Source organism: Phaenicophaeus curvirostris, chromosome 2 (assembly GCF_032191515.1).
Source record: "Phaenicophaeus curvirostris isolate KB17595 chromosome 2, BPBGC_Pcur_1.0, whole genome shotgun sequence".
In the NCBI taxonomy this organism is placed as follows: domain Eukaryota; kingdom Metazoa; phylum Chordata; class Aves; order Cuculiformes; family Cuculidae; genus Phaenicophaeus; species Phaenicophaeus curvirostris.
In genome coordinates, this window is record NC_091393.1 from 101,578,662 (window position 1) to 101,606,061 (window position 27,400).

The window sequence follows — 27,400 nt, forward strand, 5'->3', positions numbered from 1 at the left end:
GCTGGAGAGTAGGTCTTATGAGGAGCGGCTGAGAGAGCTGGGGTTGTTTAGCCTGGAGAAGAGGAGGCTGAGGGGAGACCTCATGGCTCTCTGTAACTACCCGAAAGGAGGTTGTAGAGAGGAGGGTGCTGGCCTCTTCTCCCAAGTGACAGGGGACAGGACAAGAGGGAACGGCCTCAAGCTCCACCAGGGGAGATTTAGGTTGGACATTAGAAAAAAAATTTTCACAGAAAGGGTCATTGGGCACTGGCAGAGGCTGCCCAGGGAGGTGGTTGAGTCCCCTTCCCTGGAGGTGTTTAAGGCCCGGGTGGACGAGGTGCTAAGGGGCATGGTTTAGTGTTTGATAGGAATGGTTGGACTCGATGATCCAGTGGGTCTCTTCCAACCTGGTTATTCTATGATTCTAATAAAGAGAAAGCTATAAAAATTTTATATTTTCTTTATAGTGCAACTTGTTAGAGATTAAAAACCCTATAGTTGTTTTTGTAGCTGTTAGAGATGACATGGGTGAAAGAGTAACCAACTTTAGGTTGTCTTTAGGGTGATGTTTATCAGATTTAATACAAGATATGTTCTGCATTGAAACTTGTCAGTTACAAGATGGTAGCTCTGTCTATTGAAGAGATTTGCATTGTTAAATTCATTCATGACTCATAGTATCATTTTAGAAAACTGTCATTCATACCATCTGAGCAACTTCCTTCTAAGACACGACGATAGACTAAATGGAATTGTTCAGTAGGCTAAATATAACCTTTCTCCTGCCAGTTAGCCTGCCCTGTTCTAGGGCATTATGATAGCTGAAATTTGTGTTTATTTGGCTTAAAAACAGATTTTCAGTTTTATGTTGAAATAAATGTGTTTAACATCCTTGTGAAAATACAGTTGTACCTACTAAGCTTTTGTAAATCGTGATTATTTCTAATACTTCAGGGCATGTTTTAAGAAACTACCTCGTATCTTAAGCTTCAACACAATGAGATATACATTTAATATGGTAACCATGATGAAGGAGAAAGTCAATACGCATTTTTCATTCCCTTTACGTTTGGATATGACACCATACACTGAAGATTTCCTAATGGGAAAAAATGACAGAAAAGAAGGTATGCCTCATAAAGTGATTCAACAGGCTTTGTCTTTTTTGTCAGTGTACCACTTTCTGTACACATAACATGTGTAAACAATTACTGAATTTCTTTTTAAGGAAATAAAAGAAAACATAAGTTTTAATCAACCTGTGTGCTCAAAATAATGTATTTTGTGTAATATGAGAAAATGAGCTGATTATTTTTGTTTTCATATTCAATTTGAATTATTCTTAAATTGTTCTTTAAAGGATGAGAGAAATTACGAATAATTAACATACAGTTTGTCACTGGCCTGTTTTGGTTTTGGAGTGTAATACTTACGCAGTCATAATGGCATTCTTCCCTCATAAATAAGATATGCTAACATGGAATAACTTTAGTTATCAGTCCTGATCTCTTCAGAGTGATGCTTTGCAGAAAAGCTGTAACTGTTTCATATGAGTTCAGATCTATGCTGCTTGCTCTGAATATGAAGTTTCTGGCTGTTATCATTGTGGCCTGCTAAAAAGAAAAGAATATAAGTGCAGCTACAGGAAGTCTGTAATACTACAATTCAGGCGTTTAGCAAATAACTGATTAAATATTGTTATAAATTATTTCAGGGTTTAAGGAAGATGGTGAATATTTGAAAGAAGCTGAAAGTTATGAATATGATCTGATAGGCGTAACGGTTCATACAGGGACAGCAGATGGTGGACACTACTACAGTTTTATCAGAGATATAGTCAATCCCCATGCTTACAGAAACAACAAATGGTGAGTTAAGCCAAACAAAATTTTAGAATTCCTTATTTTTAAATAACTAAATCTCATTGACTTTGTCAGATGCAGTTGTATAGGAGATCTGTGTTGTAGGTTCCCCTCAAAAGCACAAGATGTTAAAATTCCATAGGTGTAGGTATATTAATTTATTAGCGTACAAGTTTGTAGCTGTAATAGTTCTGGAGCACCTTGGACGCAGGGACCACAGGAGAATGCCAATGGTTGTTTCTTGGCATGAATGTCACAACTCTATTTTATCTGTAGAAATGGATAACCAAGATTTAGCAGATGGTCCTTCATAACATCTGGTCATTACCTTTGACCAGCATGCAGCTACATTCTTGATTGTGGACCTTTGTTCTTTTCATTCCATCTGTTTTCAGTGAAACAACAGTTGGAATTTTTCATCAGTTTAAACTCGTTACGTCCTGTGTGGCAGCAACGGTCTTACAATACCTAGGTTATCTAGTTCTGTTTTTACTGTGCTTTGTATATGTGGAATTGTTTTCACATTTGGTTTTTAAGTTTATCGAGCTAGTAATCTTTTCCTATTGGCCAGCTCCTTCTAGATGCAGTTTACAGTGACATGCTGGAATAATTGTCAGCATTTATTTTTCTATCCCTACTTGTCAAAGATGAAAAAAAGAGACAGGATCTTCTTACACATAAGTGATAGAAAGAAAGAAAGGAAGAAGGATAGATGAATAAATGCTATGCACAGTTTCTCATTTGAAGAATAATATTTTTTTAAACTATGACAGCCCTCTTCTAATTTGGTAACTTCTGCACCCATTGGGCATATCATGGTAGTGAAAGGGGAAGAAGTTGGGAATGTAGCCTGGGAAAGGGATAAGATGTGGGCGTGGAAAGGAAGACGGTCTTGCTACATGATATAAGAAGGCAGGGCACACATTCTGCCTGTCATTTCTGGACGTCATATCTTAGACTCTCAGCTGAGAGACGATTTCCTCTATTCCTGTTCTCTAGAATAGCTAGCTGGAGCACTTTTGAAACAGTACCAACTCATGATCTAGTCCCTGCTCCAGAGGGAATCCATAACAGCGTACTGTATTCTCTACCTTCTTCTAGTTTCAGTTCTACTGTTGTACGGAATGATTCTTCTCTTTTTATTTCCATTTCACTCAGATTGAAAAGGAGAAGGTAGTTTTTCTTGGCTGTATTAAAACCATATCAGTACCAGGGTTAGGTGGGAAAAATGAGGAAAATAATGTGTCTCTTGATAGAAAGGAAAACCAAGAACTGTTGTAATGCTGACTTCCAGATCTTATTGAAAGGATGTCACTTAGAGGATCAGTTTTTAGTTTGCTGTGGTTCAAGCAAGACATTAGAAATTAATAGGAATACTGAAATCTGAAGAATCATTTTAAGTGCTTGTTATGTTTTGTTTGGCCTGAGAGACAAGCAGCAGATGTTTCAAAAGCTTGCTGTTTTACAGGTATCTGTTCAATGATGCTGAAGTGAAACCATTTGATTCTGCCCAGCTTGCTTCCGAATGTTTTGGTGGAGAAATGACTGTAAGTTATGACTTTTGGTCATTTTCAACCGTTACAATATCTGTTCTGAAGACTTCTGTGAAGGAATCTGTAGTATTCACCTTTGGTCTGCCATCTGTTGTGAATGTATATGAAGCAGTTAGAAGGTGTTAGCTGGGCTTTATTAAACTTCTGACATCTTTGTTGTGCTGATGTTCCTGTAGAAAGCTGTTGAACCATTGAACTCTTCAACAAATCTCTGCCTCCTTTGGGGAATGGAAGCTCTAGCAGAGTGAATGCTTGCAAGCTGGTGATGCAGGCTCTCCAGATTTTCTATGCTTTCTGTAGAACAGAAGTTAAGCCAATAAAGGAGAAGGTCTTAATTTCTCCTGTACAAACTATCATATTCAATTTGTGGATATGAATCCAGATATTTTATGGAGTTTTGAAAGACAGGTGTTAGAAGTATAGCATCGATATTACTAATGAATCAAAATGAATTAGTGAAGTCTGTTTCCAAAGAAGAGGTAACTTCTTCACTGTGTCTGTTTTTTACTTATTAAAAAGTCAGTATGCAACTCATTTAGGAATCCTTTGCTTGGATGGCTTTGTTACTCAGGCTGTTGACTGAAGGAATAAATGCTCCAAGCTTACACCTATTCTGGAAAATCGGGGCCTTTTGATCTTTGTTTCTGCCTTGTGTCAGCAATTTCCAGGTTCTGGTCTGTGAACCTATTACAGTCAAATCCTTTATCATTGGTGACAGAGCTGAACTAAAAACCTGTCACATCTGTGTACAGCTATGCTGTTGTTCAGCAAGAAAGTTTGAGCTATGACATTAGCAAGTATTTTTCAAGCTAGTAGATCTACAGGCTTAAATAGTTTTGCCTTTTTCCTTTTATTGTAAGGAGATAAAATTTCATAAGTTGGTGTTTGTTTACTTTCATCAGGGCAAGGGTTTTTTTATTGAGATATCACGTATGTCTTTTGGGTCAGCCCACTGCCCTTTGGTACCAGTCTGAAATTTTTACAGTGTTAATGCAAATAACTGTTGAATGACACTCAAATGTTCTCAGGTTATGCTTGAGTTGATCTTTTTTTATAATTATAAGTTGTTGTATAAAACACATTATTATTAATGCAGTATCTGACCAAAATAGTCCTGGGAATAAGCAAAATCCTCTCATCTGATGAAGAGAATATGCAGAAATAAAACAGAAATTATTTTGTTTGGCAAATGGGTATCATACCTTTAGGTACCTAAAAAGGAGAGGTCTCCATGAGATGGGTGAAACAGGAAATTGCGTGAGATAGAAGTCATGATATTGCATCGCAACTTTGAAAAATCAGTGTAGGCCACTGTATAAGAAAACAAGAAACACTACCTTGAGCAAGAAGTAACTTGTCAGCAGCCTCTCGGCAAGTGTCACAAAATAGTTTGCTTGCACATTTGTCTCAAACTGTCAATAACCAGGCCATTAAAAAAGCTTGTAACTAATAGTTTTGCTTTCATCTTCACAGACAAAAACGTATGATTCTGTTACTGATAAATTTATGGACTTCTCCTTTGAAAAGGTATTTCTCTTCCAAACACTTGTTACATGATTGTATTTCTACTTTAATGATTTATCTCTCAAAGCAAAAATTATACAGATGTTTTTTTCTTAAAGACACACAGTGCTTACATGCTGTTTTATAAACGGATGGAACCAGAGGAGGAAAATGGCAAAGACTACAAATTTGATGTGTCATCAGAATTACTGGAGGTACAAGTTGATTTGTTTTAACACCAATTTTAAAATACTGTAGGAAATCTTAAACAAATCAAGAATCAGAATAAACGTAGGAAAGCAAATAAAACTTAAATCGTTAAGATGACAGTCATTTAATTTAACTGTCTTCGTTAGAAGTGTGTTGTTTGATAGGAAGTAAATTAAGATTTCTGCTGTATCTAAATTTTAGGTGTTTTCTCATTCTGTCCTGTATTTTTTAATTCAGATATCTGAATCATTCTCTTTCCTAGATGTGAAAAATAGTAGAGCACTGTTTGTTTGAGTTTGGTGAATGTTTGAGTACATGTTCTGAACAGTTGCACTATTACTGGAAGTATTGTCGTTAACCACCGTCCTTTTCATCCTTCAGTTCCTCAACATCTTACTGCTTCTGGGGGGACAGAGTAAGAGAATAGTTCCAGCTGTTTGTTTGCACTTTTGCTAGTGGGTTGTAACGTTCTAAGTGAAAGTAATACAAGACTGTGACTACTTGTGTTTATGATGGGGAGCATCAGTTAGAAAAGGATCCCTGCCTCCCAGAGTCGTAGAGTTGCCCAGGTGTAAGTAAAAAGGGTAGGGAAACAAAAACCAGAAACAGCTACATCGCCCTGTTCTCCTCTGTAATGAGGGCTGCTCTTAGGATACCCAGCTACTTGTATAAAAGATATTACTTAAGCTGTGTATGGTCTGAGGAACTGGAAGAGAAGTGCATCAGAGCAGAGTATTTCACTAGAGATCTCACTGTGCTGGATATATCCCCAGTATAGGATTTGTAAGACGTTCTCTCCCTTTTTTACACACTGAAAACCCAGTTTCCCTGCTCCCTCTGGCCAGAAGTATTGCTTTGTCATCTATCACACGTTAGGTTCTTAACTTAAAAAGGCTCTTCATCCCTAGCCAGGAAATCCAGATAGTGTTTTTTTAATCCTTCTCAGTCTTATAAGTAATAATAGATTTTAGTAGATTGCATCAGAGGTGAACTTCTAAGCTATTTTCATGTGAAAAATGCTACAAACCAATTAGGTCAAAACATCATTTTGGACAGAGAAACAGAGGGACCTGGTGTGAAATCCTTTTCTGGTTAATGATGGAAAGTCAAATCTTACTCTTGAAGAATTTATCAGAAGTTCATTAATTTTGGGTTGAGAACTTCAACCTTCAGACACACCTAGCTAGGCTGCTGGGAAGCAACTGATCGCAGTTAGGGAAACTGTGTTTAGAGTGTTCTTTGCATTTTTAAATCATCGCACTATCACAGACATCAAAATATGGTCTTAAACTGTGGATCTTTTTTAACATGTTGGACGATCTCTCAAAATTTCAGCCTGAAAATTTGAGTAATTAAGCTGTAAAAATGAGATCACAGAGGAGAAGGGTCTGAGCTCTGGTCAGATAGAACTAATATTTGCCATAGTATGAATAAAACAACTTTAAGGTAACGCTTTAAAATATATAAAATGTTTCCAGAAATAATTTTTCATAAGATTTTTTTTTTCTTAGCCATGCCAAGCGTTTAAATATTCTTAACATCATGCTTATTTAGTGAAATAAACTGCTTTCTTGTATCTGATGTTAGCATTTTTTCTTCAGTGGATATGGCATGATAACATGCAGTTTCTTCAAGACAAGAACATTTTTGAACATACGTATTTTGGGTAAGTTTTTCTTAAAAAATGTAATATTAATGCTTCTTTTCTTCTTGCAGATTTTCATTATTTATTTTAATTAACAAATAAAATTACTGACTCTAGGTTTATGTGGCAGTTGTGTAGTAGCATCCCAAGCACACTACCAGATCCAAAAGCAGTTTCCTTGATGACAGCAAAGGTAACTATTTCAAGATGTATCATGCTTATTTAAAATTTTACCTTTTTTACATTTTAATTCAGGCATTCTTTAATTAATGGTGCCATATTTTTTTTTCCAGTTAAGCACTTCCTTTGTACTAGAGACATTTATTCATTCAAAGGAAAAGGTATTTTATTTACTTGTAAATTCTCATTAAGTAGCTGCATGAGTATAGTCAAAAGTATGTCTGTACTTTTTCATTTTAGAAGTGTGAATTTGAGATGTAATAAGTACCATAGTTGCTACAAAGGCAATGTTTAAAGAGTGTCATTTAACACATTTACAGTAAACACTGCACAAAGGAATAAGAGTGGGTTGTGGTTGTAGCTTACTTTGCCTTAGCAAAGCGTCAGGAAGAACAGATACTGGGTTCTTTTCATTTGAAAATTCCTGGATTATTCTGATCTTAATCAGTCTGATAAAGTCTGATGATGAGGGGATTGTTTACCATTGAGCAACAGTTGTGTTCATGAATTTTTAAGTTATAAATACTAGCATGAACAAGAAGAAAGTTCTGTTCTGTCTGAAACATCTTTATTCTCAGTCAGGTTTTACTTCTTTCTCATCTGTGGTTGCACAGTGTCACTAATTCTAGACTGTCTGGGATTAATAAGAATACATAATAATGTGTAATTGAAAAATTAGTCCAAACATGTAGGTACTGCTTGCATTAGTTTCAATGCATGTACTGGTTTTGGGGTTTTTGTGTAGATGCTACGTATTTCTGTTTTATAAAGCATTTAGTGTTGATTATGATATTCTTCAGATTCGGTGTTCTCACTGACCATTTAGAAGTGTTTACAGATTTAAGTTGCAATTTATTATTTTAAGTTATCATTTTTTCTATATTTCTTTTTACAGCCTACAATGCTTCAGTGGATTGAACTGTTAACAAAACAATTTAATAACAGTCAGGCAGCTTGTGAAGTAAGTGACTTAGGAACTCAGCAAAGTACAAACCAACTTTCTATATATTGTTTAACTTTCCTTGAGGTTCGTATCCCTGGAATATTTTGGACTATGAACCACTGTATTTGGCATATTTGTGCACTGTGAGATGAAATTTATTCTCTCTGAATACTGCAGATTCTGGGGAATGACTTGACTTTTATTTTCAGAAACCTACGGTGAGACCACAGGCCAAAACCATTTTGTCATGAGAACAGAAGCCACATAGTCTCTTTATTTGGTTATTACATGTAGATTTTTGTAATTAAATAGTGTTTAAATGAAATCGCACAAGAGAAGTGGAAAATCAGACTAATGGTTAAGGACTAGAGTGACAAGGACTGGAATTAAAACAAGGAAGGGTGGAGTGAGATAAAAGCCTGCAGTGCAATGAAGAGGCTTAGAAAGGGAATAAGAACAGCAAATGTCAGACTTGGCTAGAACCAGATTCATGCAGCAACTTGCTTGTGAAGCTGCGGGTCTTGAACCCAATGGGTAGAAAGACTGAAAAATTCTAGAAGGAGGAGAGAAGAGAAAAATGGAGGGATGTTTTTTTGTAAAATTTTTCAGGAGGTTGCCTGGAGGGAGTCTGGAACAAAACAGAGAGGGACTGAGAAACTATAGACAAAGAATTGACTGTGGTGTTGATGAAAACAATTTTGAGATACTGAAGGAAAGTTTGTGGTAGACTTTCTGTGATAATCTGAATGCACAAAGACCCCAGTACACACTGTATCCTGCAGTAGACCTTATTCAGTGCAAGTGAATCAAACTAATTGTTCTTTTCTAAAATGGTTCTAGATTGTTATATTGTTATGTAACATTCAGTATTTGAGTGATACTGTTTGGTTAATATGGTGTAGTGCTAAGAGCCGTAAAATGAGTGAAGATGTTAAATACAGTAAAAAATACCCAGGTACAATTAAAATAAAAGGAAAGCCCACAACTTGGATTCTTTACTTTAAGCTGTCTTTCCTTGTGAATAAAACAGAATTTGTGGACTCGGAATAGTCAGCTGCATTATTTGCTGTTTCTAACTTTAAATGTTTAATGTTTACCTTCTCCTGTTATTTTTATGTGGTTCTGTCTCTGGTGGTAGAAAGGCTTTTTCCACATGTTAAAATGCAAAAGGGATCCAATTCAGAAACTACATTCTTGTTTAAACCCATTCCCTGTTCTACAAGATTATTCAGTCATTGTAAGCATCAGTTTTTATTCTGTTGATATCACTTTTCAGGAGAACTGTGTCCTTCCAGATAAGTGAATAATGGCATGGAGAACACAGGGATAAGAAGATATGGGATATAAATTTCTATTGATGTTTACTGCTATTGATCTTTATTCCTTTCTTCTCATGCACAGAAAACATGTAGATTTCCCTTGGATTAATGCTTGCTTGCGCCTTAATAACAGTAACATCAGTTTCTCTTCAGACTTTAATATCATGCAAAAAGAAGATAAGATTAGAACACGTTTGGAACAAAACTAACAAAGCATGTATCTTCTGCAGTGGTTTTTGGATCGTATGGCTGATGATGATTGGTGGCCAATGCAGATTCTAATAAAATGTCCCAACCAGATTGTAAGACAGGTAAGAAAAAATGTTCTTTTTTAAGTCAAGTGCCTATTTGGACTCTTGAATAGGAAAGGATAACTATTATGACACATACAATGATTCTGAAAATTTTTATTAATACCTGTGGTTATCTTTTCCATTCTTGCATTGATTTAGAAAAAATATTTGATTATGGGAGTGTTATTGTTGTTTGAAACTTAATCAATGTTACTATAGTGCCATACTTGAGATCACTGAATGTCACAATAGATAGAAATTAAGGTTTCTACAACTCCTAAATGATCCCTATTAATTGGGCCACTTTACATTAAAAATGTTTTTCTTCTGAGTTGGTTCAACAATAACATCTCAAAACACAGATTCCACAAATAAGAAATTATGTGTACTCGGTACTCCTTACTGAAAAGTTCAATTCTGAACCTCTGCATTTGGATTTTGTAGATAGATTTAACTTTATAACATTATTCCACAAAGTTGTGTTAATATGCTTTTCTGGAAATGTTTAAAATCTGTAAAAATCCTTCATTAGTAGCATTGGGATCTTCACAGATACAAATACTATCGGTATTTTCACTTATAAGTGTACTTTCTTTGCAAGTTGTTTAGGTAAAAACTTTAGCAATTATTTTATCACACCTGAACCCTTCTATTGGTTCAACCTTTCTAACTATTAAAATAATATTTCTAGGTAGAACCGTACATAGTTTCTGTATGCAACCCATTATTAAAGGAAGTATGTTTCATGGGAGAACTCTGTGCAAGATCTTAGGCAGAACTCTAATCCTTGATGAATGTTTCATACATTAAAAATGATCAGAAGGTATCTCCTTAAAATTTGCACATAGGCAAAATGAAAAAAAAGTTCACCAAAATTATGTATAAACATTTCCAAAAACAGAGATAGAAAAAAAACGCCAAACCATTTCTGAGCAGCAACCTAAAGTCATGTTTCAGTAATGTACAGTGCACGCCAGTATTAAAACTTGCTATAGAGTTCCTCCGTATGATCTGTTTATAAAAAAAGAGGTTTGATTATTTTGTGTCAGTAGACTAGTAAAAGGAATGTGGGCGTCTCAACCTCAGCCTTAACTTTGAATCACATAGAGCTGGAAGTAGTACTTGGAGACTGAATATTCTGTGCTTAGAAAACATGTATTGACATATATGAAAAAGAATGAGCATGTGGAGTTCATTTACTTATGCATTTGCAGATGTTCCAGCGTTTATGTATTCATGTGATACAGAGACTGAGGCCAGTGCATGCACATCTTTATCTCCAACCAGGAATGGAAGACTGGTAAAATAATAACACCCGAAAACTTCTATTTATGACATGCATTATAGCAAGCACGTTTGTTTAATGAACTATTCAAAATTATCTTGTAAACCAAAAATAGTACTGTTTTAATTGTTCTTTATTATTCTACCCAAAGTGCTCTGGTTTATTGGAAAATATTATTGTGGTTGGAAAAGCCAGTATCTAAAGATGCATCATTTGAAACATTTATTACCAGATTACCAGCATAGTATTTCTTTTCACTGCCAGTATTACATTGCAAGAGTAAATCTCAGTACTTACACATGAGAATCCAATTGTAAATTGGATCCCAAGGCATATAGGTGCAAATTTAATTTATGCACCCAGTAAAAGAGATTGGAGATGAGAGGCTAGTCCCGTGTCATGTAGCTAAATCACAGTTTTTGTCAGAAGTAGGAAAAAACCTTTGATTATGTTTTGTTCTGCTAATTATCAGGAAAATTTTCACTTTGTCTTAAATTATGAAGTATTTATTCTTTTTGATACGTAAGGAGAAGAAGAAAGTGTTTTTTCTTTCATCTCTCATGTTAAGTGTGTGATCCTGATAATAATTTCTTTCCAGAACAAAAATGACAGAGTTTGTAATTACTGTAGTGCCATAACAAAATTGAAGACATGATGATACGATTTTCATGGCAAAAAATAGAATTTAATTTTCTCTGGAAGTCTTACATTGAAAGACCTCTGTCACTTGCTTTGTTCAGTGATAAGATCCAACTTTCAGTAGACAAACAAGGTTGAAAGTGCATGTTTTCTGTACGGGAACCTGTATTTTTGTTTAGGAGACTGCCTTTCCTGAGTTCTGCAGTAAAATTAGCTCTAACAGTATTCTGTCTTGAAACTCAGGAAATTTGACATGCAAATCAAGTTGATGACTTTAAGTAGTAGATCCCCTAATACTGATTTTTTAAGAATTCTTTTCCTGACTAGAATCCTAACAGATTAGAATCCTGACTTAGAATTCCTAACAGTAATTTTATCAAACTTTCAACATTTTGAGTGACAGATTCTACCATACTGTAAGCCATGCTGTTACCTAGGCTATGCTTGGCCTAAGAGGAAGTGTTAGAGATCTGAGTGTGATAGTAGGACATAGTAGAAACCTGTAAGTTTTTCTGAAACTTTTTGGGGAGGGATCAGTTCAAGATGATTTTATATTCCATGTATTGTGTGAAATATCTGAATTGGATGTTGTTTTCAGTTCGGATGACATGGATGGTCCTGTAGAAGACATTGGCAGCCGCTCTTGTGTAACACGCTTTGTGAAGACGCTCTTGTCAATTATGGAGCATGGAGTTAAGCCTCACAGTAAACATCTCACAGAATACTTTGCCTTTCTTTATGAATTTGCCAAAATGGGAGAAGAGGAAGTGAGTATAGCCTTGTAGTTTGGGAATTGGATATGTATATGTATGTATGTGTTTTCAACTAATTCAATGTAAACATATTTCAGAGCCAGTTCTTGCTTTCACTGCAAGCCATATCTACAATGGTCCATTTCTACATGGGAACCAAAGGACCTGAAAATGTAAGTTTGAGTATTCTGTATAACAAGAAGTAGGACTTCATATTTTACGTAGGTGATCATTAGTGCTTTGTCTCTTTAACTGTCTTTCAGCTGTTAAATTAAAGTTACTCCACTCACACAATTTTTTTCAATGTTTAGTTGAATATAATATTTTTAAAAGATGCTGCATTAGCTATTTCTGTTTAGTATAGAAGTAGATAATAAGTAGGAGCAATTAAAGTTGCCTGGAGGTGTTTAAGGCACGGGTGGATGAGGTGCTAAGGGGCATGGTTTAGTGTTTGGTAGGAATGGTTGGACTCGATGATCTGGTGGGTCTCTTCCAACCTGGTTATTCTATGATTCGATGATTCTATGGAAGTTGCCCATACCATGCTATTATTGGTAGCAGTTGATTGTTTACTCCTATTGTACAACATAAGCTTTTCCTTGCTGCTTTTATTAAATAAACAGCTTATCAGGCCATGTAGTGACTTCAACAAACCTAGCTTTTGCATTTGTAAATACAACGAATACTTCAACAGGCAAATCAAGTGAGTAGATATTTACCTGATTTGGTTCATGCAAGTTTATTAAGTTGTTTTGAATAAAAGAGAGGACAGAATGTGTGCAGAACCATCGATGGGTTCTCTGAAATTAAGACTCAAGATGTCCACATTGAAATTATCTTTTTTTCCTTCAGCCACAGGTTGAAGTACTTTCTGAGGAAGAAGGGGAGGAAGAGGAGGAAGAGGAAGATATTCTTTCTTTAGCAGAAGAAAAATACAGGCCTGCTGCACTTGAAAAGATGATTGCCCTAATTGCTCTTCTAGTTGAACAGTCTCGCTCAGAAAGGCAAGTGCTTCTGAAAAATCAAAGTGAATTCTAATCTAAGCTAGTTCACAAAGGCGTTAGAGATTTTAGGGGTTTGAGGTTGGAGTTGTTTGTGAGCTTTTTTAACAGCATAAATGAGCTTGTATATGGGCCTGTTATATTTCTAACTATTTAAAAGATAAATGTTTTGTTATTGTTGACCAAATAAAAGACACGACCTTAATACTTGAACACACTCAGTTGCCCACATTTGGATTTCTATTTTTATTATGTTGTAAGTACAAAATATTTATTGTTTATGTTCAATTTTATGTTAATACCTTTATTTTCTCTTGTGATACTGCAAAATATAAAGTAACACTTCTTTATCTCTCCTTAACCTTACTTAATAACCTCAAAGTAAAATGATAAAGATTTTTTTTGTATTTTAGGCATTTGACTTTGTCACAAAACGACATGGCAGCATTGACAGGAGGAAAGGTAATGCATTTAAATATGGCTGTATAAGCCTCAAAACATGCACATATGCACATATGTGTGCATATGTAATTGTAGACAGTGTACTAGTATCTTATTATTTGTTGCAGGGTTTTCCTTTTTTGTTTCAACATATCCGCGATGGTATCAACATCAGGCAAACTTGCAATCTCATTTTCAGTTTGTGTCGATACAATAATCGACTTGCAGAACATGTAAGTACCAGTAATTATAGCTATTTTTTTAAAATCTTCTCTAATAAGTGTAATGGGGTGATTTTTTATTACTGTAACTGGTTAAGCACACATCTAAATGAGTTTTGTTTGTTTGTTTGTTTTTTAAGATTGTGTCCATGCTTTTCACATCTATAGCAAAGTTGACTCCTGAGGTATGTAAATACCTGTATACCTGTATATTAAATAATTTGTATTAATATTTTGCTGTTTTAAATTACTTAATCCTTTGTTAATCAAAAATCTTGCATGGAAGATGATCTATCAAAGCTTTTCGTGACAGAAAATGAAGTCTAACTGTCCTGTATTTCAAGTTTTCTAAAGCAGAAATGTAGTTTGCAGTTTAAGATGGAAGTTTTATTAAAAGCCAAATAAACATTTTGCTAGATTCTTCACCTATATGAATTTTAAAAAAAATGTAGCGATAAAATGTGTGCACTAGAATAAATGGAGATATGTCATTATTATCCGTTTTTTCAAGTTTTGAGGCCCCATTTTGCAGTTCAGTGCATGCAAACATTTTTCTCAGAATATATTCCTGCCCTGGGAATAACAAAAATACTGAGAGTTCTAAATGGATTCCACGTGGAAAAAATATACAGAGTGGAGAAGTATATGCTTACACAAGGACGTTCTTGTATACTGCTGTCAGGAGAGGGAAAATTGAGGGCACATCAAGCAGAGGAGACGTGATCATGGTTAGAAAAGTAGTACATACGAAACAATTCTCATGACAGCTTTGCTTTGTGTGATAGAACGGGCACTATCCGATGACAGTCTCCTTCCCTCCTGTCATGCCAACATTTGCTATCTTTTTATGCTTTTTTTGCTTTGCCTATACACACATGCACCAGAGATGTATTTGGTGAGGTACAAAATATATTATAATAATAATAGTAGTAGTAGTAGAAGTAACCACTTTATTGAAGAATCGTTAAAAGCTGAGTGAGTCTCAGAACTTCAAAAAAAATTAAAAATTCGTGTTAGATTCAACATGTTAGAGGAGAAATGTTAATGATTCCAGAGGAAAACAGTATGCTGATAATAGCAATCAGCATAAACCCCCAAAATGTGATGCTTTTCAATAAGCTTTTCAGCATCCGTGTTATATGTTATGCAAAAACATAAAAATAACAGCCTCTCTGAGATAGTGAAATATTCTGTATATGTAAACCGGGATAAACTTGTGAGTTCCTCAAGACTGTACAGCTTCCCCCCACTTCATTCCAAATATCTGTCAGACAACATTACTCTTATTTCCTTGTAACTATATATTCTACTAAAATTACCCTATCTAGTGTGATCATTATGCCTTGCACTAGCTATAAAAAGTGGCTTAATTCTACTGTATCCACATGTAAATTAAATTGTAAGGGATTAAAAGTAATAGAAATGTACATGTCAGAAGTTCATAGAAAAATATTTTTATGCAAATGTATTGGGGAGGGGTTTAAAGTGTTTAGAAAAATTAGTGCATGAAATAGATCAAAATTGATATATTTATTTTTATGCATTGTAGGCAGCCAATCCTTTTTTCAAATTGCTGACCATGCTAATGGAATTTGCTGGTGGACCTCCAGGAATGCCGCCCTTTGCTTCTTACATTCTGCAGAGGATATGGGAGGTACAACATGTAAAAGAAAACAGAAGCTAAATTGTCTTTCTCTTGTTCATTCTTTCATGTCTATGTCAGGGGTTTACATTTCATTGTCACCCTTGCTGCATTGATTCATGATTTTTTATATAACCATTTCTTTTCCAAATAAACACCAATGGATAATAGACATTTAAAACTTCCAGTCTAACTTTTAATGTGATTTTAATAGCACTGTGGTTAACTGATGTTTCATTTTAACTTTAAATCTTAGTTTAATGAGAAATTAATTGATTCATTATAAGGGTTTAGAATGCTGCTTCTAGGCAAATTCCACTTATTTTTCTCAGTTCTCCTTTTGCAAGGAGTGTAAAATATTTCAAGGCCCATCCTTTATTATGTCTTCCCCTCCTCCCCTTTATGTACTGGTTGTTTGAATGTTGGTTTGACTTTTTTTTCTCTGTAAAATACTTATTAACATTTTTAATGCATAAAATTGTGCTAAATTGAATCTAGTGAATGACTGCTGTGGTGCAGGACCATTGTTAGTTGCAATTCTAGAGAAAGACTTATTAACCAAGTTGGCACAGGGATAAATTCCTTGAATTGAGAAATAGATTGGGAATTAAAGCTTCTACCTCAATTAGAAGCTTTTAAGTAACTGCTCCTTGAGTTCCTAGCACAATTCACTGTGTTTATTGCTGTTTGAGAACAGTGTGTCCAGGCTGAAGACTACAGACTGCTGAGGGCAAACTGTTGAACATTCTTTCTCTTTAATACTTAATATAATAAGTGGGGGTAGGGTTTTTAAAATATTGATACTGTGCACAGTTGGGAACTCTGGTAAAACACAAACCTGTCTTACCCATTGAAGTGCTGTGGGCTAGATTATTGAGTTCCTAATCCAAATTATTTTACTCCTACTTAGCGGCAGTTATGGGTTAGGAAGCACTATGTGATCAGGGAAGTGTATGCCAAGTCTTTGCTAGTTGTCTGATCTGAATATGAATTAGCTGTAACTGCTTGTACCTTAGAGAATTCAAATGACGGATCTCAAGGTTAAGAATTATATCTAACTGCTGTCTGTGTATGGGGAAGCAGTAAGCTTCTCACAGCAATAAGAAAACTTTCCAACAGAGTTTTTGGTAATACCCAAGTTGTGGCATGAAGTATAATACATGTGCTTCATGCTTCAGTCAGTAGTCTCAAACTTTGTGTGTATTTTTTTAAGCCATTCTCTTTTTTTAGTTCCTTCCTTGTTCTCAGCACACTAACTGAACCTGCAGAGGAAGTGAGTTGGTGACAGGTTTCTGTTGGAAAGCCAAGCTTTTAGCAATAGAAGTCATCAGTTCAGTCTCTGGTGTTGCCAGCATTGTTATCCTTACCTTGTTGACACAGGTCTAGAGATATAAATTGCGTAGACAAGAATGAGAGGCCTAGTGTTTAACTCATAGACAGATGGATTTAGAGTGTAGAAACTACTTTTGCAGCCACTCCAGTTTCTAGAAATCATTAAAAAGCGATTGAATGATGAAGACAGTGAGCAATGATAGTCTCTTTCTTAGAGATGCCCTCCAGCTATTACCAAGAAAACTTGACAGATCAATTTGTCATTTCTGAAAAAAGGAAGGAGATTGTTCTTAACGTGTTTATTTTTAAATTGAGATTAAAATTTTATAAGCAGAGTTTGGGTCATGTCAGCTGCTCCTGTTCTTCAGGTGGGTTAGAATAGTTGGGAACAGCTTCAGCAATCCAGTTAGTGCCTGTGGTTTCTTGGATAGAGGTTTTCCTTGTGTGGGCACCTGGGCCTCAAGGTGGAAAGAAAAGAGTTTTTAAAAACTAGCGAATTAATGAACTACATTAATTGGCCTAATAATATGTCAACAAATTTTCAACTACATAGAACCAAACAGGCACAGGAATCTGCATTTTCTCCTTATTACCTGTAAGGCTTTGATAGCCATGCAGCAGCATTCCACAGGCTTTTCACTACTTTAGAATAGCACTGCACAGATTTATTCCTTGGATTGCATATTCTTAAAAACCATAATAGTACCCTCAACAGGAAGCTAAATGAATATATTTGTGTGCCAATTATGTTCCTTTGACATAACTCGTATAGAAATACTGATTCCGTGTTAAGGGTTTGTGTTAGGTATTTAAAAATAAAAAACTGTTTATATAACCAACATTGTTCATTTTTCTAAGTGGTTAACATTTCAACTCATAAATATCTCAAAACGCACAGAAAGGATATGTAACTTCCTAGGCTTAAATTGAAGTTTCAAAAGCTCTGAACAGGATTTAGAAGCACAAACCATAGTGAAATTTAATAAGGGTTTTCTTTATCTCCCAGAGCACCTCAATCTTGTAGGTACCTTGGTAGCCTGAGTGATTTTGAAAAAAATGTTTTTAATGTTGTAGTAGTTATTTTTAGGGGGTTTTAATACAATCAGTGCATAGTATCAAGGTAAATGTATTCTTTTTGATGTTTTCACTCTTCTTTCAGGTCATTGAATACAACCCATCTCAGTGCCTAGATTGGCTGGCTGTGCAAACACCTCGAAATAAACTAGCTCACAGCTGGGTGCTGCAAAATATGGAAAACTGGGTTGAACGTTTTCTTTTGGCACACAATTATCCTAGAGTGAGAACTTGTAAGTTAAAGTGCAAAAAACTATTATTCTATTGTCATAAGTTACTATGCGTGGTGTATTCCTGTTAGAGATTAAATACAGGCTCTTGTGCTTGTCTTTTCTTCCTTTCTCAATTGTTTTAGAATTGCTGTATTTTAATATTAGTACAACTGCGGTGCCTCATCAAGACATGCTGCCTGATTTTCATGAAAACTATGTTTTGATTTCTTGACTTGAATCATGTATTAGTAGGTTCTTTATCTTATGTGGTTAATCTACATGGTCCATGAAAACCCAAAGAAGGAAAAAAGCTAGTCCAAGAGGTTCTCCGTAGTGTTCCTCACATAGTTGTACTGTGGAGAATTTCATGTTCTTCTTTCACCCCTCATGGAGTCATCTTCAGTTGAGTCCTTCGAACTTGTGGATCAAGGAGAGGCAAGCTGTGCTTCTCCCCAGCTCCAGGGTGTCCTGGCACTCTAGTTTGTTCTGCCAGGAATCATCACGCTGTCAGATTGCCAGATCATATTTTCAACCTTTTCTCTGTCTTAAATTTTTTGTAAATTTGATTCCACAGTAAGGGACCACTCTGAACTTTAATGCATTTTCTGTAGTGGAGGGAGATGTGTGGAAGCTGGAGGTACAGCTTTGCAACAGACTCCAATTGTAAACATCTCTGAAGAGGAAATGTTGTCTTGATCAAGCAATATGCAGTTTAGTCATATAAAATGTCTGGGTTTGTATTTCAGTAATGGGATGCGGTGTGCTACAATAGTTAGAAGCAAGCAGCAGACAGTAATAATAGGGTGGAGAGGTCTGAAAGCAAGTCTCAACACTGATTTTAACATGTTAGTCTTATCTGCTCTGATTTTTTTATCATCTTCAGTGTGAGAACAGTAATACCAGATTCTGTAAAATGCTTTGAAATCCATAACTGTAACACACAAAGTAACTTAACTAATGATTAAATGACTGTTAAGCACGTGTGTCATTTTTCAAAGGTGTAACAGACTTGTTTTTATTTGAAGCTGCAGCCTATCTCTTGGTATCGCTTATTCCAAGCAATTCCTTCCGTCAGATGTTCCGATCGACCCGCTCTTTGCACATCCCTACTCGCGATCTGCCTCTCAGTCCAGATACTACAGTAGTTCTTCATCAAGTCTACAATGTGCTTCTTGGCCTTCTCTCAAGAGCTAAGCTATATGTTGATGCTGCTGTTCACGGCACTACAAAACTTGTGCCCTATTTCAGCTTCATGACTTACTGTTTGATCTCAAAAACTGAGAAACTCATGTTTTCTACTTACTTCATGGACTTATGGAACCTTTTCCAGCCTAAGCTTTCTGAGCCGGCTATAGCCACCAACCACAACAAACAGGCTTTGCTGTCCTTTTGGTATAATGTGTGTGTCGACTGTCCGGAGAACGTACGCCTTATTGTACAGAATCCTGTGGTGACAAAGAACATTGCCTTCAATTACATCCTCGCAGACCATGATGATCAGGATGTGGTGCTCTTTAACCGCGGGATGCTGCCTGCCTACTACGGCATCCTGCGCCTCTGCTGTGAGCAGTCCCCTGCGTTCACCAGGCAGTTGGCTTCTCACCAGAATATCCAGTGGGCCTTTAAGAATCTCACGCCACATGCCAGTCAGTACCCAGGAGTAAGTGGATTTCTCTTACCGAATGTCTGTCTTCATGGAGGAGATTAAAAACCTTATTTAGTGTATCCAGTGGTGAAAGTATTTTTAATTCCTGGTGTAAATGTTTAATAATACATTTGGATCTGATTACTGTTCTTTGTGGGGGTACTGTTTTCGATTATTTTCTGATTGCTGTGTAGTACTTGGAGAGCAGATTTTTTTTTTCTGGAAGCAGACACTGGTGTTTCCCCTGTTCTTCAATCTTCTGTACTCTAGCCTAGTCAGAGGAAATGGGGAATAGCCTTTGAAGGCTATAGTCTCAAGAAGGCCTATTGCATTGTAACTCACTAAGTTGGAGGAGTTCCCAGGGAGTTTCTTCTTTGCTTTCAGTTTTTGGAATAGAGCCAAAATTTAGCCTGTTGCATTCAAAGGGAGAATGAACTGATGTCCACCTTGGAAACACTTGTGTACCTCTTGCAAAACATTGGTACACTTGGAGTTGCACTCCCTCTACAATACTAGGACACTTGCAGTAGAGAGTAGATTCTAGTTAAAATAATCCATGTGTAATTGTGGAAAAACAGGCTTACAAAGCTTTTAAGAGGCAAAATACACGGTTTTGTACAACTACTCCATGGATATTTTTCTGTGGTCCTTTATAGGGTGTATAAGAGCAGCAAGAATACAAAGATTTTCTTCACTCTGTAGAGGAGGAGGATACGTGGAGTCTTCTGTGTTGAACATAGAAGACTAGTTCAGCTCACAGAATAACTTTGTACTCTGACGGTCCTGGGAGTACTTTGCCGCTTTCATTGTTCCCCTCAGAAGTCTCAGATTGTCCTGCCAGGGACTCAAGTTACTCTGCTGTGTTTAGCATTTCCCTTGCAAATGGGATTTAAGCGAGTTTTAGCACAAGCAGCTTTTTGAATTCTGTTCCTTGGAATATAATGGTATTTTCAAAGAATGAACATACCTGTGCACCGTTTAGGTGACCCCCTGCATTCCTTAAGGAAAGCTGAGAAGTTTGGTCACATGGATCAGGATTTCAGTTTCATACATATACACTGCATGTGTGTGTGTGTATATATATATATACACAACACAACTATATAACGTAGTGAGCTGTGCTGTTGGGAAGCATCAAAACATCCATTTAAGGTTCAAAAGCATTATTTCAAATGTCTGTGTCCTAATCCACACAGGAAATAGTAAAGCTTAGAAGCAAACTGCATTAAAGATAGATGAAATATCCACAATCTGTGTGTCAGGATTTTTGTTTTTAATAACCTTATTGTTCTGTTTAAGGTTAAAATGCTTCTATAACTTCTATAACTCTGTTGTAATGCTTAAAAATGTATTCCCATACACTTATGTATGTTTGTTCTCTGTTGTTACTTAGCAGAATGCCCAATAACTAATCAAATCAGATATAAACCGTAATAACATACTGAGTCTCTAACCCAATATTTTTGTGTTTAAGGCTGTGGAAGAGCTGTTTAACCTCATGCAACTGTTTGTAGCTCAGAGACCAGACATGAGAGAGGAAGAGATAGAAGACATAAAGCAATTTAAGAAAACAACCATAAGCTGTTACCTGCGCTGCTTGGATGGACGGTCTTGTTGGACTACTTTAATAAGGTATGTTAGTGGTGAAGTTGTAGTGTAATAATCCAGTCCTATTTGAATAAGAACTGCGTTTTGCCAAATGTGGAGTACAATAAAAGTTAGTGTTGTTATTTTAATATTCTTTTTGAAAAAGTTTTGGGCATGCTTTTATTCAGAAGAAAGCAAACAGGAAATTACAATTACAATTTTTTTTCCAAAATCCATTGTGACTATAATTTATTTTAGAGGTTTTTGATCTGCTGAAAATTCAGAAACTAAGCAAATATTTTACAACAGGTGTAAACCAAGATGTACATTGGCAGGGTTCAAAAAGAAACACCATGACAAAATTGAATTAGTAGAGCCCTTGAAAAAACTAAACCAAATCAATCAATGTTATAATTCAGCAGTTAAGCTGAAATTGCATTCTCAGCCTAGCATGATTGGTGTAGATTGGCAATGCAGTAATTTCAGCTGCTGTTGTTGACATTTGTTATTCTTGGGCAAGATTGTTTTTTTAGAAATTGTGCCTGTGGGACAGAGTTTTATTGTATTGTATCTTAAAATAGCTTTTAATTTCTAGTATATTTTGGTGGTACATCTGAAATTGCTGTTTGGGTATTTTCAGTATAACAATAAATTGCCTGTGCACGAGGTCAGGTATCAGGGTTTTAAATACAACTTCAACGCTCTTGTGAAAAGGGAAAATGGGTTGTGTTACTTGAAGGGCTAACACACAGCCAGATTTCCCCAAGTGCTTTGGGAGAATTGCTGTTTAGAGAGGAACCATTCATTTGCTCTGCATCATCCTTTATTTTCTGTCCTGCTGTGGCATGAAATGTTCTGATAGAAACGTTTTCATACATTTCAAAGTCCAGGCTTATGCTTAACTGGACCTATTTAAGTGTTATCATTTGACAAGCATGAACTTCTGTCTTTTGAAGTATGTTATTTTCCTCAGGTCTTAGTGTTTTTGCAGATGTTTTGGGAACTATTTCTAGAAAGGTCAATTTTAAATTATTTGAGACAAAAGATTGTTTACAAAGAAGTTTTATACATCAGAGACGTTTTAAATGAAAATGTGAAAAAAAGAGTAATTTTGTTCTTTTGGGGTTTCTTTGTTCTTCTATGATTATTTTTGAAAATAAAGCATGACCATAACAATTTTAAACATTGATATGAATTAGGAAAAATTATGTGTATTTTTCAGTGTTGTCAATGTTTGGGTTTTTTTCCTAGTGCCTTCAGAATATTATTAGAATCTGATGAAGACAGACTTCTTGTTGTGTTTAATAGAGGATTGATTCTAATGACTGAGGTAAATACTTTGTTATTTAATTATAATAAACACTTTTATTTCTTATGAAATTACCACTTCCTGCTTCAAATTGTTTTAATGTGATATGGTTTTATTTTAAATTATAATGTTTAAGTACTGGCATTTATGTAAAACCTTAAAATCTTAAGGACTGTAGGAAGGACAAAAAAATATTTGCCAGACATTTTACATGTGAAGACACCACTGTAGGAGGTTAAGTGATCAAATTTGAGGCAATTCAAACTTAATACAGGTAAAGATGCAGGTAAAGATGCAGGTTAGTTGATAACAGTAATTTGGTAGGATAAACATAAAAGGATGTGAGCAAGAAATAAAAGGGTGATGTGTCATCTCATGTATTAAGGATACATTCAACTGCCCTGAGTTTCATGTTGGAGAGTGAATTAGGACTATTGAAAAATATGCAACGAGTAAGAGATGTGAGTTAGTAAGAAATCAGTCTTGACTTTCTTCACATTGCTGCTTCTTCTGTCATCTTTAGTAAGATTTCTTTAGTAGTAAAAAGATCAGGAAAATGTCTGCTTCTCAAGGCAGAGGGAAAGCTGCCAATAGATTACGTTGAGAGCATCAAGTTTACGGTTTTTTTGGTGTCATTCTTTTTATTACAGGTTCACTGTGAGTGAATGGCTGAGCACAATCACGCAGTTACTACTAGTTAAAAAGTGTTAAGAACAGAAATAAGTTAAAGGATACTCAGCTGCACTTGTGATTAATGTTTTTTGAACCCTTCCTTGAGGCACTTCAGAGGCAATTCTCCCTATCTTTCCTACCTGTTGTGCTTTCATGTGCAAGAAGGAGTGGTATTAGGACATGCAAACTAGATTTCTTCCTGATGAAACTAAATCTAAAATGCATTTCTGCAGCATGTATAGTATATTCCAGTTGTAAATGGATATTTGGTCCATGAGACCAGACTTAGCTCAAAGTAGAGAGAGGGGAAAAAAACGTATAGATAACGCAGCCCTGGAATGGGTACAGTTTGGATGTCAAATTCTTGCTCACCGATGGTTTCACTCTTAATGTAGGAAAAGCCTAGAAGGCATTGCTGAAAAACTCTGAACTGTTAGTGGCTGCTTTTTTTAAGATGAGTGAGATATCAGGAGACTAGGAAAGGGCACATGAAGTGTTTATCTTATGTCCATCTTAAGTTGGGTGTAAGATTCTGGATTCTGTTCAACACTGTCATTATTGAATTGATGGATGACAGTGCACAACAGGGAAGGGTGCTAGGTCCTTTTGAGAACAAGAATAAAAATCAAGATTATCTGGATGTGTTGGAGAAAATGTAAAAATAAGATACAGTTCCTTCTTGGCATATGTGGAATAGTGTATTAGGGGAAAGATAATAAACTGGTAAAAATATGTGGTGCCAGACAAGTGGATAGGAAGTAGTTGTAGCTGTTGGCATAGATTTCTTCAGAAGGTGTCAGCCAGCACAACTGGAAGTCATCAGGAGGATGTCTGAGCAAACATCTGTCAAGAATATAAAGATATTTAGTCTGTGTTAAGGCACATGGATGGACTAGATGATGCTTTGAGTTTGATTCCAAGCCCATTTTTATATATGTATATATAAAAAATTCTCTTAATTTTTTTGTGTCACTAGTGTGTGTTTTCTGGGACAAAGTGTGATAGAAAATGCTGGAATTAGAAAATAATTTAGAAAAAAAAATTAAGACATTGTAGTACTGTTTGAAAATTGAGTTTTCTTGAGTTGATTATTAAGCGTTGAGACTTTTGATTAACCAGCTTACATTCAGTAAACTGGAGCTAAAATGTTAGGAACTGAGCTATCACTTCCTTCATACATGAAACTCATAAGTAATCCTAGATACTTATATATATATAAAAGAACTTGTTTAACAGTTTAGTTAACCCTGATCCCTACTAACAATGGATAATTAAGTTTATAAAGAATGTGTAATATAAGATGCAATTTATCCTATGTAAAGCATGGGTAGAAATTAGATAAAAGTCATGTTTGCGTCTTAGCTGAGCTGCTTTACAGCTTGAAATTACCAGGCCTTATATTTTCAGTTTTTCACTGGAAGTGTTTGCATGGGGAAAAATGCTGCATCAAGGAGTTGTCACATCCAGAAAAGTTTCTTACTTAGCAGGGTTGGCCATGTATCTTTACTCTTTACTCTAATTTAAAAATTGGCATATTTTGCATTATAGGAAATAAGATTACAGTTTCTTTCTCTTTAAAATATCCCAGCAGATTAAATATTTTTTCATACATCTCATGCTAGAATTCTTGTACTTCAGAAATGAGTTGCTTTTCCTTCCCAGTATTTCCATAAATTACAGATGTCCAGAAGGCATTTGATTTACAAAAGGGGAAGTAATTTGTTTTATGTACAGTCATATAGCCTATATCCTTACGAAGCATTTTGAAAAATGACTTGCATTGGTATTAATCTTAGTTTTTCCCTCCCAAGTTCACATACCCATGACTATCTTCAGGCATCTGTTAGTATCACTTTGTACGTTGGCACAGAAAGGTTGGGACTTCAGTATATAAAAATACCACTTTGCTTATTGGGTTCTAGATAAATGTGTGAAAATTTAGTAATTATCTTGAGTCACTAATATAAAGCTTTTACCTTGAAGACAAATCAAGGCTGTTTTAAAATGCCTCTCTCTATAAGCTGTATTGGATGTGCTCACAAAAATCCTTATTTCTTGAGTTGAGGTGGGCGATAGCTACCTGCAAAGGGGATATTCTTATAATAGGTTTTACAAATTCGGTTTCCCTCTGGCACAAGCGCACATGACAAAAATTTTCTAGGTTTTTTGGGTTGAGGAAAAACAAGTATCAGCCTTCTGGCCAAAGGCAGGTTTCAGTTTATAAGACTCCATAAAAGACTTACTGTTGTTCATTGTTACTACAGCCAGATGTCCAGGTCAACAGTTATATTTGGTTATTATAGAAGATACCTGGTTGTTTGTTTGTTCTCTCTCTTTCCTTCTCTCTTTCTCTCTCTTGCCCCTGCCTCTTTCTTTCCTTTTTTATTTTTTTTCTAGAATCTTTTTGTAAAATACTTACTTTGTATAAAGATTTACTCTTTTTTTACATGTTTAAGTAATTTTGTGATTTCATCTAGCACCGTATATTTTGATAAATCTTCTATGAGCATAAAAGAACTGTAAAAGTGCTCTCTGTAGGCTGGAAATAGAAATAATCAGTGTGTTAATTTGGCAACATAAATTTTTGGCATTTTGTCGTCGTAGTCCTTTAACACGTTGCACATGATGTACCACGAGGCCACAGCTTGCCATGTGACTGGAGACCTGGTAGAACTTCTGTCTATTTTCCTTTCAGTTCTGAAATCAACACGTCCATATCTTCAAAGAAAAGGTTCGATTGTAACTCCACAAAGGATTATGCATGTTGTCTGTTTACTGATTTTTATGACACAAGTCCTAATGTTTTATTTTGCATTATTATCTATGTTTAAGAACTTTTCATACAGTAGGAGATATTATTAACAGTTATTAAATTGTTACTTATTACTTATTGACATAAGATGAAACTAGATAAGTGAATTTAATAGCAATAGACCATTGAGATTTAATGTATTTCTAGATTGATTATAAACATGTTAGAGGAAAAAGATACATTGTTCAGCAGTAAAACTCTGTGCTTTAAATAAAGAGCTTTTGAGAGATTAACTAAACACTGTGGTTTTTTCCATTTGCAGATGTGAAGCAAGCTCTCATTCAGTGGCAGGAGCGAATTGAATTTGCCCATAAGCTCTTAACTCTGCTAAATTCCTATAGTCCTCCAGAACTTAGAAATGCTTGTATTGGTAAGTTGTCATAGTGTAACTGCAGTCAGAAAGAACCTGTTCTATGCAGTTACCTGCTTTGAAATTCAAAGTCCAGTTTTGCAAGTGCAAATGCTTACTAGGTACTCTGTAATTGGAATTGTTGATGTTACTATTGTCAGTACATCAGTACTGCCATTTTTCCTAGTCTAAAAAATTTTGGTCTTGTCTGGTTGAAATAAATATTGCTACTTCCCCAGGAATGCAGACTATGTGCTCAAAATGTCAGCCTTCATTTTGAGACAGCAGACTGGTGTCTGATAATGGGCAGGATTAAGGAATAACTCCCAGATACAGGTATCAGTGAGTTTAGAATCAAACCCCAAGGCTTACATTAGAATTCAAGTATTAGCTAACACTCCACTCAAAAGGATACATGGTGACCAAGTTAGTGTGAGTAACAGCTTTTAGTGAACGTTTTTATGATCCATTACTGCAAGATATAATGATAAAAGCTTATATAGCTTGTGGAATAGAATGGCTTACTTTTTAGAAGTGTAGACATTATATGTAAGCGTTTCTCTCATGTTAGAAGAACTATTTTAAAAAGTTTTTCTAGTTTAGTTTTTCTAAAATATTTTTAATGGGTATAGTCTGCATTTTTGTGCATGCTGATGAAGGCCTAAAGCTATGCCCAAATTAAACCAATTTTATGTCATTTATATGCATTTTCCTCTTACTTTGAGTGCCTTTCTTATTGTCCTCCTGACTGCTGCTGGTTGACATTTTCCAGGCATCAAACCTGATATGTTTAAGAAGAAGGAAAGAGGGTAATTTTATTGAACTTCTACTTTCTGCAAGCTGGCACCCTTCTCTCTGGTGGTTGATCTACCACTGAGCAGGTTTTCTCCCAGTGGCAGAGGTGAAGGGAGTGAAGGGGATTCAGGGGTGTACTGTCTGT

At 35.6% G+C, this 27,400-nt stretch overlaps 1 protein-coding gene across 2 annotated transcripts in view; it reads left to right on the forward strand.

Annotated features, from left to right (window-relative positions):
* Nucleotides 1-27,400, forward strand: part of USP34 (ubiquitin specific peptidase 34) — a 142,889-nt gene that overhangs the window by 107,007 nt on the left and 8,482 nt on the right. The window contains exons 49-72 of one of the 2 annotated variants that reach the window (XM_069850171.1): nucleotides 934-1,106; nucleotides 1,694-1,847; nucleotides 3,310-3,388; nucleotides 4,868-4,921; nucleotides 5,017-5,112; nucleotides 6,709-6,773; nucleotides 6,870-6,945; nucleotides 7,046-7,093; nucleotides 7,828-7,893; nucleotides 9,425-9,505; nucleotides 10,702-10,787; nucleotides 12,010-12,178; nucleotides 12,262-12,336; nucleotides 13,016-13,167; nucleotides 13,578-13,626; nucleotides 13,734-13,838; nucleotides 13,967-14,011; nucleotides 15,376-15,480; nucleotides 17,960-18,107; nucleotides 19,112-19,746; nucleotides 21,206-21,363; nucleotides 22,570-22,648; nucleotides 25,904-26,030; nucleotides 26,374-26,481. In XM_069850171.1, the coding sequence (XP_069706272.1) occupies nucleotides 934-1,106; nucleotides 1,694-1,847; nucleotides 3,310-3,388; nucleotides 4,868-4,921; nucleotides 5,017-5,112; nucleotides 6,709-6,773; nucleotides 6,870-6,945; nucleotides 7,046-7,093; nucleotides 7,828-7,893; nucleotides 9,425-9,505; nucleotides 10,702-10,787; nucleotides 12,010-12,178; nucleotides 12,262-12,336; nucleotides 13,016-13,167; nucleotides 13,578-13,626; nucleotides 13,734-13,838; nucleotides 13,967-14,011; nucleotides 15,376-15,480; nucleotides 17,960-18,107; nucleotides 19,112-19,746; nucleotides 21,206-21,363; nucleotides 22,570-22,648; nucleotides 25,904-26,030; nucleotides 26,374-26,481 (2,933 nt within the window). Of the gene's footprint in view, nucleotides 1-933; nucleotides 1,107-1,693; nucleotides 1,848-3,309; nucleotides 3,389-4,867; nucleotides 4,922-5,016; nucleotides 5,113-6,708; nucleotides 6,774-6,869; nucleotides 6,946-7,045; nucleotides 7,094-7,827; nucleotides 7,960-9,424; nucleotides 9,506-10,701; nucleotides 10,788-12,009; nucleotides 12,179-12,261; nucleotides 12,337-13,015; nucleotides 13,168-13,577; nucleotides 13,627-13,733; nucleotides 13,839-13,966; nucleotides 14,012-15,375; nucleotides 15,481-17,959; nucleotides 18,108-19,111; nucleotides 19,747-21,205; nucleotides 21,364-22,569; nucleotides 22,649-25,903; nucleotides 26,031-26,373; nucleotides 26,482-27,400 lie in introns of both variants that reach the window. The other variant, XM_069850170.1, reaches the window with a different exon arrangement.